This window comes from Clarias gariepinus, chromosome 2 (assembly GCF_024256425.1).
Source record: "Clarias gariepinus isolate MV-2021 ecotype Netherlands chromosome 2, CGAR_prim_01v2, whole genome shotgun sequence".
Lineage (NCBI taxonomy): Eukaryota > Metazoa > Chordata > Actinopteri > Siluriformes > Clariidae > Clarias > Clarias gariepinus.
In genome coordinates this window covers 30,144,557-30,160,927 of record NC_071101.1, presented here as the reverse complement: position 1 = coordinate 30,160,927, position 16,371 = coordinate 30,144,557, and the positions used below count along the sequence as shown (strand labels likewise).

At 41.6% G+C, this 16,371-nt stretch overlaps 1 protein-coding gene across 7 annotated transcripts in view; it reads right to left on the bottom strand.

Annotated features, from left to right (window-relative positions):
• LOC128516958 (neogenin) overlaps positions 1–16,371 on the bottom strand; it is a 118,867-nt gene that overhangs the window by 34,171 nt on the left and 68,325 nt on the right. For all 7 annotated transcript variants that reach the window (XM_053490695.1, XM_053490660.1, XM_053490710.1 and 4 more), the window contains exons 3-4: positions 10,910–11,185; positions 9,891–10,041 (exon numbers count right to left, since the gene is read on the bottom strand). In XM_053490695.1, coding sequence (XP_053346670.1) covers positions 9,891–10,041; positions 10,910–11,185 — 427 coding nt within the window. The remainder of the gene's footprint in view (positions 1–9,890; positions 10,042–10,909; positions 11,186–16,371) is intronic.

The window sequence follows — 16,371 nt, the reverse complement described above, 5'->3', positions numbered from 1 at the left end:
AGATATAAGCATGTCTGTGTTTGACTTGGAGATATCGGTGAGTATTTAGGCGTGATTAATTATGAGCATCCTTTTTACAAGTGACTGTCGAAACACATTCTTACTTTCACTCATAATAAAGCAATTTCTTTTTTTTATCACAGACATGTCAAGTTCGCGAATCATTATGCATCACTATTATTGTTAGAACACATTTATTTATTGGCAAGTTGGACAGTCAGTCCATTTCTCCCACTAAATGCAGGAAAGGGGTTGATATCACAACAGGACGCGATATTGATTCTGCATTCTGACACCTTTCCTTTAAGGACAACACAAATACCAAGGCTAACTACTCCCTAGGGTTTTGTTTTTGAGGTTTACACATACAACCTCCTGCTAAGCACAAGGCAGTAGTGTGAAGTAAAGTAAAAAATATGAGAGACAAGACAGAGGAAGAACGAAAAATGAATAGCCAGACACCAGAGCGCCACTGCGGGTCCAGGAGAGTGCACAGGGCCTGTGGGACCCTGATGGATGTCTACACTCAATCCCTACCTGCTCCAATCTTACCCGCTCACTACAGACTGTGAAGAGTGTCATTCATCTTATTCTTGTTGACTTGGAGAGGCTCTAATTTAATCAGCAATAGAAACTGATTTGTTCTCTGTCTCACTCTTATGCTTCCTTAGAGAAGCAGCACTACCGTCAATCCATTTTTTTTCTGACTGGAGGTATTTATAGTGCTCTCCAAGGAGGTTGTATTCGGCTCACCAGCAAATGAAAGTCGCGTACGTGTACTTAACGTTTATAGACCGACGCATGATGTGGTCCACAGCCAGAAGTGAATTCCTAAACCTAAAGTTACACTGAGTATGGAAAGCATGCGAGATCAGTAACTGTGTGGCCAGTTATCTTTGTTGTATAAAATCCTAAAAGCCACGTTAATGTTGCACTAGTTAATGTTTCAAATGTTTCTTTGATCAAACCTACTAGAAAAAAGAGCAGCTAAATGAGGTTTATGTTAATTATTGTCCAAGACCTGATTGCAAGTCGTGGTCAGAGGTTTGCATATCCTCATCGTGATAAAGAAAGCTACGGCACTATGGGCTTTCATTGATTTCTTTGAACTGGTCTTTTTTTCTGGGGCAGAAGGATTGTACAACATGTATCGTTAATAAAAGAACATCAAATATGTAACACATCATATCAAGTCAAGTAATCAGTCAGGTATTAAGTCGCACAGTTCTGAAGTTTCAAGCTATGGCCTATAAAGTACAGTAGGTGAAATTTTCCTTTAAAGACAACACAAATCCCAACAATCCCTTATGATCCCACTCTCTCAGAATTGAGAAAGTTTTAATTCTAAACTTTGCACTTTATTGAAGCACTATTGAAGCTGCTCAAAACAGTTACGACAGAAACACATGCATTTATTTTTATGCACTGCTGGTTATTTTATACAAGTTATTTTTAGGGGTAGCAGGGAAATCCTGGTGTCAAAATGGAACATCATGGAATCCTCATTTAAATGCAGGGCGTTGGTAGCTCAGTGGCAGATTTCTCCTCGCCCGCCATGCCCGGGTTCGATGCCCAAACCCCAGCCACTGGATACAGTGCTGGTCCCAAGCACGGATAAAGAGAGAGGGTTGGGTGAGAGGGTGTCAGGAACAGCGTTAGCGTAAAAACTGTGCCAAGTTGTGCACACTGTGGTGACCACCTGGTGTAGGCAGCTGAAAAACTAAGAATGCAAACGCCTTTGGTTGCTATCAACAAGCTTCTAGCAGAATTCTGGTTGGATATTTGACCCTTCTCGAATGTAAATTTCTGACTGCAAGTGTACAGTGTGTGTGTGTGTGTGTTCTCATGTATATATTAAAACTCATTGCCACTGGTTGGGAATAATTCTCCCAACACGTAGCAATCACAGTGAAGGTGACGGAGTCTCATTTCATCAGACAGCCTAATTGTCCATGACCAATTACGTGAGGTATGAGAGAAGCCAGGAGTCAAAAAGAGTTACAGGATGACCTGAAGGCAGGAGGAACAACAATTACACTGAGAATTACATTACGCTCTACGACATTTATCTCTTTTCCTACACTGCAAGTAAATCAAGCTAAAAAACAAGATGCTTACCTAAAATTAGCGATATCCTCATTTATATAAGTACAGAAGTGGGGATATCTGCTACCCTGCAAATGGTACATCATCAAAAGCAACAAAAATAAAGTGGTTACGAAAGAATTTTATCTTATCGGGCAAGAAATTAAATCTATGGAGTCAATTGGCGTTTAAACAAGAAAGTGACCCGAAACATACGACTATAATAGCTCAAGAGGTTTTGCATGGCCTAGCCGTTAATCTGATTCCAATGCTATGGAAAATGAATGTCGGATTTGAAAACTGCATATCCGAGGACCATCATATCCTTGTGGAATTCAAGACAATTTGCTAAGTGGAATGGATCAAAATTTAACTACAATGCTGAAAACGACATTCTCATGCTGGAACATCACACAAAAGTACTAATACTGGTAAGCTGAAATGTCTGAACAGATTTTCTTTTTGTCTCTTATCAATTTCATGTCATTAAACATGTCTTTCTTTATAATTATTTGCTCAGTTTAAATGTAAAAGACATTGTGTTTGAAACACCTATAAAGTCCCCTGGAAGTATATTAAATAATAAAACAGACATATCTTCTTGCAACATATAAAGCTGGAAAAGGCACACATTCATTTAAAGCAATTTACAAGATCAGAAGAGGAACATAAGGAATTCCTGCACCTCATACAACTATTGTGCAAAAATGTGCAGAAGAACCCTCAAAAGCCTGGAGGATCAAAAGAAGCCACCAGAGAGGAGGATAATTAAAAAAAATAAACGAGTGGTAGAACAGCTGCAGTGTATCAAGCTGTGGTTAATTGCTTTTCAGAGTTGGGCCAGACAGACAGAGCTGTGTAGGACTGTGTAGGTGACACAGCCCGAAGCACTATTCAAGGTGTTTTTCTCAGGATGAGCACGTTCTGCTTCGTCAACCTGACTGGAGCTGTGAAATCAAGTTTGTCAAATTGGAAAATTAGGGGTGAAATGTTCATCGTCTTTATCCTATGATTCCAGGGATACACTGTCCTCACTGAATGAGTTGATGGGGAAGAAAATGATGTACTGTACATCATGCATACTAAGCATCAACTTTTATGGGAACACCTGTGCACCTGCTCATTCATGCAGTTATCTAATGAGCCAGTCGTGTATCAGCAATGCATATGATCATACAGAAAAAGCTCAAGAGCGAGAAATATGATCTCCGTCACTTTTGCGTGGTTGTTGGCGCCAGATCCGGTGGTTTGCGCATTTCAGAAAACTGATATATTGTTGGAATTTTTGCATATAATAGTCATTGGATTTACATAAAAAAACAAATCAAATTAGAAGCAAGTCTGTGGGTGGAAATGGAGAAAAAAGTTTATTGTAACCACTTTTTACAACAATGCTAAGCAGAAAAGCATCTCAAAACAACCATTTCGGGAATTTCTGATAAAAGTAACTAGTTAGAGTACCTTTCCATTGCAGAAAATGAAAACTCCTTTGTGATTCCTCATGTATGTTGTTTTGGTCAAGACCTATAATTATTCTACCATCATTACTTAGCGAAGTTTGGCCCATTATCTGTTAACTACTAATACCCCTATCTCACCTACGCGGTTTCGCGCAGTGGCCTTACTGTAAGTATGGGATTCAATGTGAGTTTTGGTGATGTGATTAGGTTTCCATCTTACTGCGTGTCGGTCCTCGTATAGTCAAACTGCATAGGTGAGATAGGGGTATAACAGTAGGAGTAACAGAGGGGGGCGGGTTATTGGGGGCGGGGCTTGTAGGACGACTTTCACACACACACGATAACAGATTGGGAACGACTGCTGTCTGGCTTTTTTGAAAGAATAATTAAATAACAGAGTACTTTAGCGGTGGACCTACTGTAACGCCTTAGATTACTCGTTAGATCCAAAACGTAATTGAAGTACTCTAACACTGCTGGTGAGAGTGTTACACCCAACACTGGTGGTGAGTCTATTTCACTAATTCTCCAGCATGTCTTAAGAGAGATGACATATGGATGTTATGAGCATAGTTTTTCTTGGCTTCATTACAGCAGTCGCTACAGTTACAACTCCCCACTGCCAATCATTACCAACAGAAGAAAACAAACACACTGCTCTGACTTTAGTGGGTCACATTTAACTGATACTATCGATCCACAAGGCTTAAGAGCAAACAGGGGTAAAAAGCACTCATACACTTACTCAAGTGATACAGGTATGTGTTAACATTAAGTGCTTGGTTATGCCTGACATGTCAAAATTGACCACTAGGGTTAACGGGGGGAAAGAAATCACTTTGATCGAAATAAATCAAAGTGAATATCAAAGCGACTAGGGCAGAGTGCTTCATCTTTGGTAAAGCATGACTAAGTACATGAGCCGGAGCCAAGAACTTAAATTAAGCTTCAATCAAGCACCGAGCGCAAGCAGAGTTTCTCAAATTTCAACAGGGTTACGAGGTACAGACACTGTTCTGTTAGTGCAGAGGTGTAGGTGTTTTCACTGCACATAGGCTGCCATGGTTGCACACAAGAAATGTATTCTAGCATACCAGTTAACTTAATACTAAAGAAAATTTGTAAATAACATAAAAGAATTTAACACTAAAATGTTATTTATAACTAAGAATACACTTGAGCGGTCAATCTTGCATATGTTCTACAGATGATTATTTGCTCTATTCATTTTCAATAACATCTTTATTATAGCCTTGGAGGATGCTGAAAGCACTGGGTGCAAGCTGGGAATACTACCTCAATTCAAACCTCTCCACAGCATCACACTCATTCACACCTACAGGCAAGTTAGAGGCATCAATCCACCTATATTGATGTTTTTGGGAAGTGGCAGGAATCTGGTGAACCAAATACTAACACAGTGAGAAAATGTGAAACATATCTGAGCTCAGGATCGAACCAGGGCCCCTGACCGGGGCTTTATACACTGAGCAGCCCTAACATTACCATCATAAGGCATTAACACCTTAACATTGGTTATCAATTATATACACAGAAAAGCCAGTGCAGGACAAATTGTAGAAAAAAATCAAGGTTGGCCAAAATAATCTTGATCTATTTCGCACCATAGTTCCTGGTGTGTAGTGTCTACATCCTGGAACAGAAAGACTTTAACCGAAAATTATGATGTTTGGCCTTCTGAAAAAGAAAGCATAGTACAGAATACTGCATTTTATATAAAGTGTAATATAGTGTGTGTGTCTTCACTTTATCACAATGCCATCCCCCTATTCACGCTCTGCTGCGCTCTTTCCCAACTCCACTGAGGTTTCATCGTTTAGTCTCTCCACTGTCACTTCTTTCAAAGTGTCACTGTTTTTAATATCGGCTGTAATAGATTGCCACAGTACCTACAGCTACTCTCTTTTAGAAGTAGAAATCCCTCTTGCCTCTCCTCTCGGCTCTTTCACACACCACCTTTGCCAATGACACGGCCATCCAAGCAAGGCACACGGTTTATACAGTCAGACGAGTGTAAAGATTTCCTTTTATATCTGACCAACGATCGCTTTCCATTATCCTATGCAGTATATAAAAGTGACTTACGGAAGCTTCTGCTTTCTGCTCAGAAACAGAAGCTTCAATAGTCAGATGCTTCACTTTCACAATGATCTCCAGTACAAGTGAACATTATGGGAAAGTGATATATAACAAAAATATCTGTTAGACTTAAAATCATTTAAAAATGATCTTTATAAAATAAAGTAGTTCATAATTGCTAAAATAAATACTTAAAGTTATAATAACTAGTGTTATCATTATTAGTGAATTAGTGTGGGTGAATTAGTGGCAGGTTGTGGGGACCTGGAGCCTATCCCAGGAGACTTAGGGCACAGGGCAGGGTTCACCTTGGACAGGGGGCCAGTCCATCGCAGGGCACACACACATACACACTCACACACTCATTCACACACTATGGGCAATTTGGAAACACCAATTATCCTAATCTACATGTCTTTGGATTGTGGGAGGAAACCGGAGTACCCGGAGGAAACCCACCAAGCACGGGGAGAAGATGTGAACTCCATGCACACAGAGATGGGAATCGAGCCTGGCCGGGAATCGACCCGGACCCTGGAGGTGCTGAGTGAGAGTGCTAATATAATGAATTCTTTAATACCACATACTCACTTCAGTTTCCCTCTTCTTCCATATGCTACTAATGAGCTAATGAGCAACAAGCCAGAGGTAGGGTACCTTCCTACAAGAGGTCACATTATGAGGAAATACCACAGCTCAGAGCCAAAATTTTTGCAATTATCGTTCCTAAATGCCTAAATTATACACTATCCTTACTTATTTCATTTCCCTTCGCTTGTATCAACACACATTGCTTCCAAACTAACTCTTCATACCTTTAATATTGCACTACTACTTTATAGCCTGGCCAGATCTTGGCAGCCAAAACAAGGACATGTGCAGCACACTGGAGGTTCACTTGCTCTGCCAGCCAGCTAATGGACTTATGATTTGTTCACCTCTGCACTGAACAGTGTATTGTGCGATGAAAATATTCTGCCCTAAAAAAATGGCAATTTAAAGAAATTTTGGGGAAAAAAAGCTAATTAGAACCTAAACTTTACATTTTCTAAATTACGAGCCCAAGGATAGGAAACCGATCAATATGAGAAAAGTCATGTCTAACACTTAATGTCGTGTATCCACTTGTGACTCGTGTAACTCCAGTTTCTCAAAGGGGTCGAACAGACATAGCAAAAGTCATAGCCTGGCTTCTGAGGGGTCAGAGCGTCGTGGATAATGCATCAATATTAGAATGTATGAGAGACGGCCAGAGTGCAGCAAGGGGAGCCATCAAGAATGCATTACGCTGTCGGAAGACCATTAAAGAAGCAATTATAGGGCAAATGGAGTCTGTCAGCAATCTCCATTTCAGCTCGCCAAATGAGCAAAGACCTACAATTAGACATTCTGCCTGTCGCTGCACGCTGAGAAGAGCCGGGCCGAGCCGAGAGAACACAGAGAGCTGAGCATCAGGATGCAGCTGCCATGCGTTGGGGATGTCTCGCATTATCAGCTAGCAAACAGCTCCCCACTACTCACCTATTTAATGTGATCAATCCAATCATCACCAGTTATATTTATTAGAGGTACAGAAGGAAGGAGATAACCTAGGGGAAGTTTAGAGTCAAGCGCAGGAATATGAATGCCTGGGAAATACTCCGCAGTACTTACAGCTCAGAAGCTTCCTGTATCGTCTCGGGTTCCGAGACATTATTCGTCACATGAAATGAGAGCTCATATCACTACAGCGAATCTGCCAAACGGTCTGCCGAGATGTTTTGATTAATGCATTTTAAATTATGAAGTTAGCTTTACATAGTGTATACACTCCCCTTCCATTCTGTTTCTATGACTCTACTTTTAAACTGCAGCCCAATCTTTTGGAAATGCGCCATGCATTTTTCATGAGAAGAGGCAGAGAAAAAAAGTAAAAAGATACTTGCATTAATCTTACTGACTGGAGTCATGCGATAGACACTCACTAACACGGGTAAGAAATTCCTTAAGGCCCTCTGAAACATGATCAACAACTCAATTTGATTTTTACTTGGACAGCATGTTGGCGTGTTCAGAAAAGCAATGCGAGATGACAACAACATATGACAATATATTGCATAGACATTGAGGTGACACATGAGGCTTTATTCCTAAGCGCTGTGGCCTCACACTTGTAAGGTTACGGGTTTGAATCGTGGGATTGACTCTGTTCTGTGCACATGAATTTTGCATGTAGTGCCTGTGCTGGGTGTGTTTCCTCCCACAAACCAAAAGCATACAGTGTGGGCTCACTGGTGTTTCTAAATTTCGTCTTATTGCAGACTGGGTATATGCTTGTGTGTGTATGTGCTTGTGCCATGTAGTGGTTTGGCACCAAGGCCAGGGTGTCCTTTGCCTTGTACCCTGAGTTCTCTGGGTTACGCTCCAGGACCCCTGCGACCAGGTTAATGTTATGCACAACAAATAGACAGATGGATGTTTTTTATGTTTAACTGCATCCTGCGATCTCAAAGAGGCATGTGTACTGAATATTTAGCCTGAATTTACATTCATTCATCATTTTCTGTAAGCACGGAACCGTCTAAACCGTCCTGTGTAGGGGCACTGTGGATCTGGAAAACTGTGCAAGTAATAAGAATACACTCTGAAAAAGATGCCACAACACATGCACACACACCTAGGGGCAATTTAGTGGTGCAATTAAGTGCCAGGAAATGGGAGGAATGTCACACAGACACAGAAATAACATGGGCAACTCAAACATTAACTTCTGTATTAAACCACAATAAGCTATTACTACCACTCAGGAGGGCCGAAGACTATCCTGTGTTTCCTCCAAACCACGTGACTCCAGCTGAAAGCATCTTTTCCAACTGCTCGCTCACCCACTGTTGGGGGCAACGTAACACACTCGGAGGACAGCGCTATCTATTCCTTCCGCTTATGTGAGCTCACAGGCGCCCCTCCATTGGCTGCTGGAGCACTAAGTTCCTCTCATCCCTCCCCTCTGAGACCACTCAGCCAATCAGCTCTCTTTAGACCTCTGGCTGCGAGTGGTTACAGCATCACCCGGGGATCGAACCCGCGATCCCCAGATGATAGGGTGAGCACTTTATCACTGCGCCACTCGGAGGCAGACCTACGCTTCAGCCTAAAATAGAGGACACTGTGCAACTCCTTTAGCCTACTAATCAAATACCACTAAGATAACACACTTTCACGTTGCAAACACCATGATTTTATCTCTAAGTTTATTCCTGTAGGGTAAAAATAATAAGCACACCAACACCAAAATAAGAGACTGAGGGTCAGTCTTGGCAGCTATTCCCAATGCTGTGTGTGTGTGTGTGTGCGTGTGTGTGTGTGTGCGGTCGTCTATCGGGATAACTTTATAAGCAGAAGAACCACTTTCCCAACAATCCATACAGATCACCGCTGGGAATATAAGTGGGATATGGCCGATGGTGCGCAGTCGGGTCTCAGAAACAATAGGTTACCATTAACAGTGCTTCTGATTCAATGTTCTAATCCGGTACAGCCTTTAATGAGAGCTGGTAACGACGGGGAATTCTGGCCCTTGCAGTCTGAAACATTCTCTCTCTCTTGTCGAAATGAGTTCTTCTGAAAAAATCTGAGCGTGCATAATAGAGAGCCCAACCCGAACCCACAGGCTTTAAACGAGGTACATTCTAAGGCTCTTAAGAGCAACTACCACAGCAAGCTAATGGCTGTACATCCCGAGATGGTAAATGGTGCGGGCTGTGTTGAAGCCAGAGTGAATGTACTGTCTTTCATGGTTTTTAAGACTTTAGCACTGAACCGTACTACATTTCGAGTAGAGGAAGAATGAATGGTGTCTGTGTGTGGTTGTAGGTGGGCTGTACAGGAGAGAGTGTGAAAGAGAGAGAGAGATAGAAACTTGTCAGTACTTCCCCAATCCACTTTGGAGCCAATATACCGCACGTTCCCTCTCGTGCACGGATGATTCAATTCATTGGTTAATTGTATTTCTTAGCTGAGTGATGAAGCTGGGAAAATAGTCATCTCCAGCACTCTGCATCTGAGAACTCGTATGTAAAGACGCCTCAAGCTGCAAACTCAGCTGAATTCTACAGATCTGGCTCATGGAGAAAAGATGAGGGTCTCTTTGAAACTCGAAATATTTGCTGACTCTGTTTCAGGTTGGGTGGGTTTGGGCCATGTATGAAGAGAGTGAGCATTCTCGATCGAGACGCCTAAGGCGCACATGCACACACGGGCACACACCTCTCATCAATGATCCTGCTGTTCCGTAGCCAGCGCACAACAGGGAGTGGGAAACCCTTCACCACACATGGCAGTAGCACCGTCTCTCCCACTGGCTTGGACGCAGCAGACGGGCCTATTAGAACTTCCATTCTCTCATCAACGGCGGTGTCTGAGACGGAACAGGGGAAAAAACAAGCTTTAATACACAGGTCTATAAATCCCACCCACACTGTAAATCTTTGTAACGTAGCTTTCTGCTCACACAGTGAATCGAAATCTTGACAAACCTTCCAGCTATTACTGTAGATATTAAATGCTCTACTAAAGAAAGGCTAAAGCAAGTACACTAGGAGTCTGATGAGCTTCCATAATCTGCACCGTCACTCAGCTCCAGAATCAAAGATCTGACAAACCAGGGCTTCACAACGAGGTGTAAAATGACACATGGCATGTTCAAGTCAAACAGGGGCTTGTGATGAATTTTTCTGTGAATTAAGACGTAAAGCACAGTATGGTGATGAGACTCCAAGATTTGAGTGGTGCGAAGGTTTTTAAGAAGGCTGTATACAAAATCATTAACAAACACCACTCGTACATTACAGGAACTTGGACAAATGTTTGGGTCAGTAAAGGGGTTCCTGGGAGGCCAGTGTTTCAGATATGAAGCATGCAGTTCGATCATGGCTCCGGTTTACTCAGAAAGCTTTCCCCCTTGATGGCATCCAAGCACTAGTGGAACACTAGGATAAGTGCATTAGTGTATTATATAGCGGGATAAAGGGAGTTCTCTCATAACTTTGTTCTGTTGTTCTGCACAACCAACAGTCCTGGTTTGACTTGAACACCCCTAGTATTATTTCGCACATTTGTTTTACAGCATTTACAGTGTAGCCTAAAGAGATCGACTATAATTTGTAGGCTGTAATTTATAAGATAAATAAAAAAATAGCAATGTCCCAAATCAGTGTTTGCTTTTAAATATAGAAACTTCACTTTGGACATTACAGATTATACCTGCATTTGTTCTGTGTAGTTACCTGGTAAAAGCTGTAGTTGAGAACTTTGGCTCATCTTGGCTGGTCCCAGTCCCTCTATGACGCATCGATACGCACCAGCATCGGCCTGTGAAGCGTTGCTGATCACCAGAGCGGCATGGGGCAGCTTTAACAAACGCATGTCCATCTGAACAGCCTGGCCGTTCTTCTGCCAATGCGTGAAGGGAGCGAGATCCGCACTCACCTCACAGATGAGCACCTCGTTACCTCCAGGATGTACAGACACACTCTCTGGTTGGCTAGAAAACTGTGGCAGACCTAAAATAAAAGAAAGTTCTCGGTCAGAATACAATTGCTATTAGGAGCCATAGTTCATTAGACCTGAGCTTACAGAAGTAATGGGCAGAGCTAGAGCATTTATTTCAAAAACTAGAAATCTAGACATCTGCCTCAAGCAGATGTCCCTGAAGCTACATCATGTGGATAAGGAGTCCTCACATCCCTATCAGGATTTTAATGCAAACATTATATATTACATTTCTCAAACTTTGGCAGTGGTGTTTCAGACCATGTTCATAGCCAGTGGGCAATATGGACAAAAATTCATGATCTGTAAAAACATTTCTATACACCGATATGATACAGAGATATAAACAAGTGGCTGGAGGTAAAAAAACAAAACCAAAAAAACAATGAGTGGATATGCAGCTTCATCAATGTACAGTATGTTTATTTTCACTATATACAATCGAACATGGCAGCACGGTGGTGTAGTGGCTAGTACTGTCGCCTTACACCTCCAGAGTCCGGGTTCAATTCTCGTCTCTGTGTGTATGGAGTTTGCATCTTCTCCTCGTGCTTGGTGGGTTTCCTCTGGGTACTCCGGTTTCCTCCCACAGTCCAAAGATATGCAGGTTAGACCTATTGGTGTCCCCAAATTGCCTGTAGTGTGTAAATGAGTCTGTGAGTATATGTGTGTGTGTCCTGCGATGGATTGGCACCCTGTCGCGGGTGTATCTCGCCCTGTGCCCAAAGTCTCCTTAGATAGGCTCCAGGACCCCCGCGACCCTGAATACAGGATGAAGTGGTATAGATGACAATTAAACATTTAGAACAAACAGAAATAGATGTCAGTTCATTTAATCGTCAGTGTTATTAGTGTCAGCAGTGACAACTGATGACACTATGGTGATGATCCGAATTGTTAATCTTGACCATATTAAGAAAGCTTTAATCCATTTGAAGTAGAGAATAAAAGAGGGAAAAGCTGAAACTGCACTTAAAACACTTGTTCTTATGCTAATGACAACCTGCAGAATAGAAAAACAAAATTTAATGAGTGCACTTTTGTATATTGAGGTTTATAATGCACTAATTCTGTTACATCTCTGCTCTAGAGTAGTTCTGCTTATCTACAGACATTTAAATGAGAGCCAACATGATGTCCTAATCTTTTTTCCTGGCTGTTTGTTTTTCTCTGCAGGTTTAAGGATTGGTCCAGGTGACAGACAGAAGGTGTATGTGTGTGAATCTGCATGTGAGGTTTATGAACAACGGGAGCGTCCACAATAGCAGAACGCCGCTCGGCTCATGGATGCAGATGTTTTGAAACTGCTACAGACGACACTCATCTTATGCACGCTACACAGAGAAGGCTTCACCGCGGAGGAGGAACAACGGCGTGAGAGTCAGGGCAAACCATGCTAATCAACGAGCAGATTGCTCTCCATTTGCAAAGTATACAAATAGAAAAGAGGTTTAGAGGAAAGTGGAAAGATCAAGAAAACAAGTTATAAACAGATAGAATGGGAAAACCAGAAACACAAACACTAAACACCAAGAATCTGTTGAAGATGGCAGAAGAACAGTGAAGTTTCAACAGTCTGAGAAAACATCCAAACATCTGGCTCCATGGCAGTGACGCATCAAAAACTGCACTGTGGGTCTTCTGGTCTCCATAAAGAGAATATTTATTCGTTCTTTGGATTCCAAGGGGCACATAAATGTGCATTCACACACATACACGTTCACAGAGTCCCAAAAGCGCCTCTGATTCTACCGTAGATCTCAGAGAAAGAGCAAACCTGAGCGTGAGTGTATGAGCATGCCTCCCCCCCACCACACTCCCACACACAGAGGGAGATCATTAAACACAGCCGTGGGCTACTCATCGCCTGGGGGGAGACTTTCAGCTCTTAAAAACTGCACGTGTGAATAAATACACGCGCAAGTTGTTTCATCGCTGACCTACATCATCCGGAGTGAAAACTCTGAAGATTAAATGGAGAGCCGGTATCTGAAGGACGTTCATCTTTTCCTTTTTACATATTCAATTTCCTGTTGAATAATTAAGTGTTTAGTGAAGAATGAAGCCTCTTTGTAAACACGATTATGTCATTGACTCTAATTCATTATACATTAAATGCATAAACCATGCCTGCGGCCTACTGTGTGAGCTTCTGTTCAAGCCCACCGCAAACTGATTAGGTTAGTTTCAGACTCAACACAGAGAGCTGAATCAGCCAGAAAGTGAAACAGTTAGTGTGACTGCAAAGATTATTTGATCCTGTAACGTAATTTTGCTCTTTATGAAAAAGAAAAAAAACCACATCTCGCGTTGGGGTTTCACGGCTTGGCGACTAGAATCATTACGCTCAGTATTGTGCAGGTTCCCCTTGTGGCATCTCTGGCACCCCAGGACATCAGTACTTCACAAGTCATCTGTGGGTGTGCTGTGGTGTCTGGCTCCTGGATGTTGCGGGTTGCAGGGTGGGACCTCCGCGGATCAGACTTGTTTGTCCAGAGCATTCCATGGGTGCTCAATCGGATTGGGATCTGGAAGCTGGGTCAGCAGTCTTGAGCTCTTTGCCTGCTGGGCCCTGTGCATGACAGACTGTGGGGCATTGCCTGTTCTGGTGCCTTTCTATTGTGGCCTGCATTGGCGTTTTCCTTTGATTTGTGCTGCGCTGGCATTTCTGTGGGATCCAACCAGACAGACTTGCCTTTGGGCCCCGTGAGCATTCATTAGCTTTGGGTGCCCGACATCCTGTCACTAGTTTACTGGTCATAATTGATAGTCAATGGAAATGTTATGGCTGATCGGTGTAGTACATACTGTATATCTATAACAGTTTAAAACTCTATGCAATATGGGGTTTGGAACAAAGCAGAACAACATAGTCTAGCTATCATTTAGACAGGGTTTGGGGTAGACCTTTGAGAGATAAGGATATTAATTACATTTTACTTGTACAGTATAACTATTTTACCAATGGACACTTATGATTAAAACTTTTACGATTATTACGGTTATCGTGATTTTATGATATTACATTGCTACAATATTACTGCCAGTGATGTTCATCACCAGTTATGTTACACGGCCAGAACTGTCAACCTTTATGTATTTGCCATAAAAGCTCTGTAAAAACACTGCCAAGCCCTTGAGAATCTGTGTATCAATCAAAAACAGATAAAAACAGCGCTCCAATAAAACAAGAGATTAGCCAATTCACTTGTAAATCTGAATGATCTGCATAGGCATTTCAAACTCTGCACTATTACGAGACTATTAACAGACTTCTTCTATTAAAGACTCCCGTTCCCGTCTCACGTACTCTACCTTTTTATGGTAAATGGAGAATATTTTGATTCATTAATATCAAATGAAATTGTCTCAATGCATGGCTGACTTTACATTATACAAGTATATTTAACATTACACCAAAAAGAAAAAGAGTTATGCAAATAAATCCACAGGGAATTGTCCGATCTAACACTGTGCAGGTAATGGTAAAGGTAATGATAAATAAGAAAGCATTTTTATAAACTGGGGTTTTTGACCGGCACTCCGCAACATAGAGCACCATTAAGAAAGGAAAGGCAGAATCGTGTAAAATCCTCAAAACACCCAGCTAAAAAAAAAAAAAGGTAAAATCAAGAGATAAATAGATTGCTAAAGTCAATACTTTTTCATTTCCAAATAATGCAAATAATGGGGAAAATTATGTACCAATTATACAAAATAATTTTTTTTTTGACAAAAAGTACATTATGTAGCTGATAAAAGATTATAAAAAACTAAAAAATGTTTCTTTGCATCTGGATGGCCCTCTGTCAGTCATTTTATAGACACGCCCCATCACATCCTCAGATCACAATTAAAAGTTTTCACATTTGTATGTGTTGTTACTTGTCGTTCATACAGTTTATTAGACAGGACCTTACAACAACAAAAAAATTATAAAATTTTAATACCCTTGCAGAACACATCTTCTAATAGAGTGGTGCAGATGAATAGAAAAACAAGGAATGCAACACTGTGAGTGCTAATAATATTGTCTCAATCAGTGCTGAGGAATCTTGCGCCAGTTGCTCAGGGCAGGCTGCAAAAAAACCTCATGGCATTTATTCACCCGTGTTAGTTGGCATGCTGAGCCTTTACACTCTAAGCATGTTGTGTAGCTTTGTCTCTAACCTTCTGGCTGACATTCCACCTCCCTTTCCACCACCCTCAACTTCTCCCTTTCCATCTCACCCTCTGCAAACAGGCAAAAAAAAAAAAAAAAAAAAAAAGCATGCCAGCAAGTACCCTGACAGCGATATCTGTTGCCATTGACAAATATTTGTCTGAATATTACCACCCACAAGCATTCGTCATCAGGTTTGCTTGGCCCTAATCCTGTAACCATCCAAGCTGGTGACTGTCAGATGAACAGTGTCTCTCTGATCCTAGTATCTGGGGTGAAGGGTTTAGGTTGTAACTCAGGCCAGGACCTCACACACTCACCCAACCCCAGCATGGGCAGAGCAAACAAAGCTTAGCGTGAGAGCACACAGTCACCATTCAGCCCTGAGAACGGCAAGTAAACTGGGAGGACCACACAAAAGTACACTGCTGCTCTATAGCAACGCGAGGATTTGAAAACCCAGCAAACAAATCTTACCAATAAAGGTCATGGACGCGTACACGTGTGTAGTTGTTATTATAGTGCATTTATAGAGGGGTTATACATTTTTAGGCTTGTCCCATTGATAAATCCCTTACTTTTTCTTATATATGACACTTCAATTGCCTATCGTCATGTGCGGGTTTTATTTCAGTCATGCAAACAGATGACAAAGTCAGTCCCTATTTGGGGGATCAAGCCAATAAACCCCCAGCATCCTTCACATGCAACCAAGTAACTTCCTTATCAATTTAAATGTGATTTTTGAGTAGGGTAGGTCCGATTTGGCAGAACCAAATATGTGTGCAATACCCTGGTGCCAATAGCGTCAACATGCAGCAGAATTTGGTGGTATATTTGGGTCTCATTCCTAAGCAAAAAACATTTTTTCCGTAGATATTTTTTGCTTGGCCAACCATGTAACAATGTAGGACGTTATTCTAACTGGCCATCCATATGAACACCATGCTGAATTCAGGGAACATTTCCTGACTGGAACATTCTTATTGGATTTAAAAACACATCTAAAACTACAGAGAGACACATCAGCAATGA